Below are 3,259 nucleotides of genomic sequence, written 5' to 3'. Positions count from 1 at the left end.
GGCACAAGGGGGGGTGGGGGGGGGGGAAAGAAGCTGAGAGAAGGGTTCCTTCCCCTTGGCTGCATTTTGTTTTTCACACTGTTGTATGAAACACAAGCGCACGTTGTCACAAAAGTGTGGCTCCCGAGGGCTACAGAGGCCAAAAGGCAGATTTAATAAGAATTTCTGAAATCCAGCTCACACCTCTTTTATGATATTGAACATAAGGTTTGATCTGAGAGATTGAACTTAAAGTCTCTCCAGCGACCCAAAGAGAAATTGCAAGCCATTGTATTTACAACAGTGAAATCCAAATTCTTTCAAAGCAGAAATAATTGCAGGTGAGATTTCAGAACTCACACAGGAGATAACATCTTTAGAATGAAAAAAATTGGATAACCTAGGAAGTCAAAACCAAATATACTAATCCTTCAGTTAAATTATCTTAACCCCCCCCCAAAAAAACACAGCATTTGGTCATTAATATTTAAAAGGTGAGAGCGTGAGAAAAAAACATTTGGTAAACAGACGTGGCATTTTAAGTTGTCTATAGATTGGCAACCATTTATAAGCTAATTTAATCAAAACCATTTCCACATGATCTCATCAGTAGACTATCTGAACATAAATATTGTTGTTTCACTTTAAAATGTCACTTTTGTGGTGACCTTTGAATCCTGTGTGCCATCTGCTAATAAACATGTCTGAAGATGTGCGACCCCGGACCTTCAGCTCTTGTTAATGTATTAATCTTCCAGACAAGCCCAGCATCTGGGAGAGAAAGCAGACAATAACCAGACACACCCGGGCTCCATCGCTCAGGACTGCAAGAAATCAAGGTCGGTCATCTAGCAGCTCCCAGAGCTACGGCTGCCACCGCATCCTTATAAACCTGTCAGCACGCATGAGGGTGTCTGTGTTCAAGGAAATGAATGACTAATGCCATGATTTGAGTCTTATGTGAAGACAGCACTATTCTAACACCAGAGATAATAGACATAGTACTGTTTATTCAACTGGGGGAAAATAAAACTTTGAGCATTTCCCTTGGAACTTGAGATCAGATCATAACTCATTTGCCCAGAGGCAGCAGAAATCTGATCCTGCTACTGGAGCTTAAAATAACAATTAATGAAAAGTGTTAGAAACAGAGGTACAATTCTCAAATGATTAATAGAGAAATTGGGTTTGGTTCTGTTGTTATGATTGTTTTGTCGTGGCGCTTGTGTTCACTTATATTCTCTCTCATTTTAAATAATGCCTGACGATTCAAAGATTAACCAATGATGTGCTGTGGAATGTGACGGTCGTTGTCTTCATATAGAGTCACACAGTTTCTCTTTTTATGCAGATATTTGTAATCTTCATCCTATTATCAGTCTGAATAACTTCGAGGCACACCACTCAAAGATGTATGCCAACAAACATGGTTGAAATCAGGTCAGACATTTGATTACAAATATGAAATAATGTTAGGAACAATTAGTTTCAATAGACTCCAGGAATTCAAAAAGAAAACAAAAACCACTTGTGGGTCTTGAATGCCATCATCCTATTAGCCACGAAGGAGGCGTCTTGCCTCTCCAGCCATTTCTGTGGATTCCACGTTCACAGTGGACATTGCACCCACCCCATCCGTGTGTTGTAAGCCACTCACTGTTTGCATCCAAAGTGTTTTCTGATAACTGCCTCTGCACTTGGGGCAGTGAGTGGGATCAAGAGAAATAGCGTTCATGGCGGGGAAGGGAAAGCCTGTGGCTGTGGGAGGAGCCGTAGAGGTCCTGCCAGCTTGTAGCCAGCCACGCTCTGGACCAGCATGTTGGAATCCAGCGTGGAGCCAATGCAGTAAAAATGTGGTCGGTGTCTGTGTGAAGTGTGGTCAGTGTTGTTCTTTCCTTGCCTCGTTCTCCTCTCTGAAACATCACCCCAGCGTAACCCATCTCAAAGGCCATTGCCCACCCGGCCCCCGTCACCCTGCACGGCGGTGACACTAGCGGGGTTCTCGTGCCACCGGCCGTCTCTGCGAAACCGCAGGGCCGCCTCCCGGGTGACTCGGAACCGGGTTCCTGACTGGCCAACGTCGTCTCATTGTTCCCGTAAGATTTCACGAGCAAAACCAACACAAATCATGATCTGGCTGACTCACACGCAACTGGACGATAAACAAACAGCAACAGAAGGAAACCACTCTAGGGTTGTTTTTAAATGACTCCCATGTGGGGGAAGTCCACCAGCATCGACAGGGCCGGGTGCCCTCGGAGGAAATAGGTTTTGCTCCATAAAGCTGGGCCCTCGTGGACATAACAGCCCATTTGTAAAGTTGGGGTTCACGGAGATCAGCCGGGTTGAACAATAAGTCTGCTGCCCGGCACCCCGCGCAGAGGGCCCTAAATCATCCCCTCGGAAGGGGGCAGGCCCTTTCCTCCCCCTGCGCCTTCAGCACCTGAGGCTCCGGCCCTCGGTCAGCAGCGCCACTTCAGGCAGGATCTTTAAAACGCATCTTCAGTTTCCCAAACGCCGTAAACGCCGACCACCTCTCACGGCCCACGGTCCCCAAAACACCAAGGCCGTCAGGGCCGTCGTGGGAGAGGGATGAGCTCAGGGCACAGACAAAGCTGATCAGTTCTCACAACCCAAGTATCTGAGGCATTGGCCTGTGGAGCTATCTGACGGAGTCACCCTCAGAGCTGAGCTCCCAGAGGGGCCACTAGTGAGAGGATATTTATTCAGAATCCCACCCATCTACCTGCTTGAAGAGCCCGGGGAGGGCTTGAGATATTTTCCCTTTAGAGAGTTTGCTAGCAGCCCTTCCTGGGAACCGTTTGGGTTTTCTTTGGGTTGAATTAGCAATGCAAATGATGGGTGGCCTGCCATCCCTTGCCATGTTATATATCATTGGGGGGAAACCATTAAGTAGATTTATTGAAAGAATGTTTCTTCAACACAAGGAGATCTTTTTGATGAAAAATGGAACTCGTTATTCTCTAAAGGACACAGGTTGACTTATCTCCTTTATCAATTACAGTGTCTGCTTTCAGCTTTTCTCAGTCAGCACTAGGCTTTGTAGTCACTTCCCAGTGCTGAGGCCAGTGTGTTTTATGAAAAAGGTTGGGTTTTGCATTTTAATTGGAAATATAATATTGTGCTTTGGAACTCTGACCAGCCCTTTCCAGCACAACTTGCCGAAGATCAGTGGTGAGACACCACCCTTCAGGCTGTGACAAGGACCCTCCTCCACTTTCCCGGGGTGACCTCTCTGAGTTGCCCTAGTATTCTTCTG

The 3,259-nt window shown here is 46.3% G+C and overlaps 1 protein-coding gene across 8 annotated transcripts in view; it reads left to right on the top strand.

Moving 5' to 3' along the window:
- Positions 1-1,852, top strand: part of STAU2 (staufen double-stranded RNA binding protein 2) — a 305,778-nt gene extending 303,926 nt beyond the window's left edge. For 7 of the 8 annotated variants that reach the window (XM_024765757.1, XM_024765756.1, XM_024765753.1 and 4 more), the window contains one exon: positions 738-1,852. In XM_024765757.1, the coding sequence (XP_024621525.1) occupies positions 738-831 (94 nt within the window). In that variant the 3' untranslated portion in view covers positions 832-1,852. The remainder of the gene's footprint in view (positions 1-737) is intronic. The other variant, XM_024765752.1, reaches the window with a different exon arrangement.
- The last annotated feature ends 1,407 nt before the right edge of the window (positions 1,853-3,259 follow it).

Source organism: Neophocaena asiaeorientalis, unplaced genomic scaffold (genome assembly GCF_003031525.2).
Source record: "Neophocaena asiaeorientalis asiaeorientalis breed wild unplaced genomic scaffold, Neophocaena_asiaeorientalis_V1.1 scaffold417, whole genome shotgun sequence".
Lineage (NCBI taxonomy): Eukaryota > Metazoa > Chordata > Mammalia > Artiodactyla > Phocoenidae > Neophocaena > Neophocaena asiaeorientalis.
Note: the sequence above shows the minus strand (reverse complement) of the source record. Positions and strands in the feature narration are given on the sequence as shown.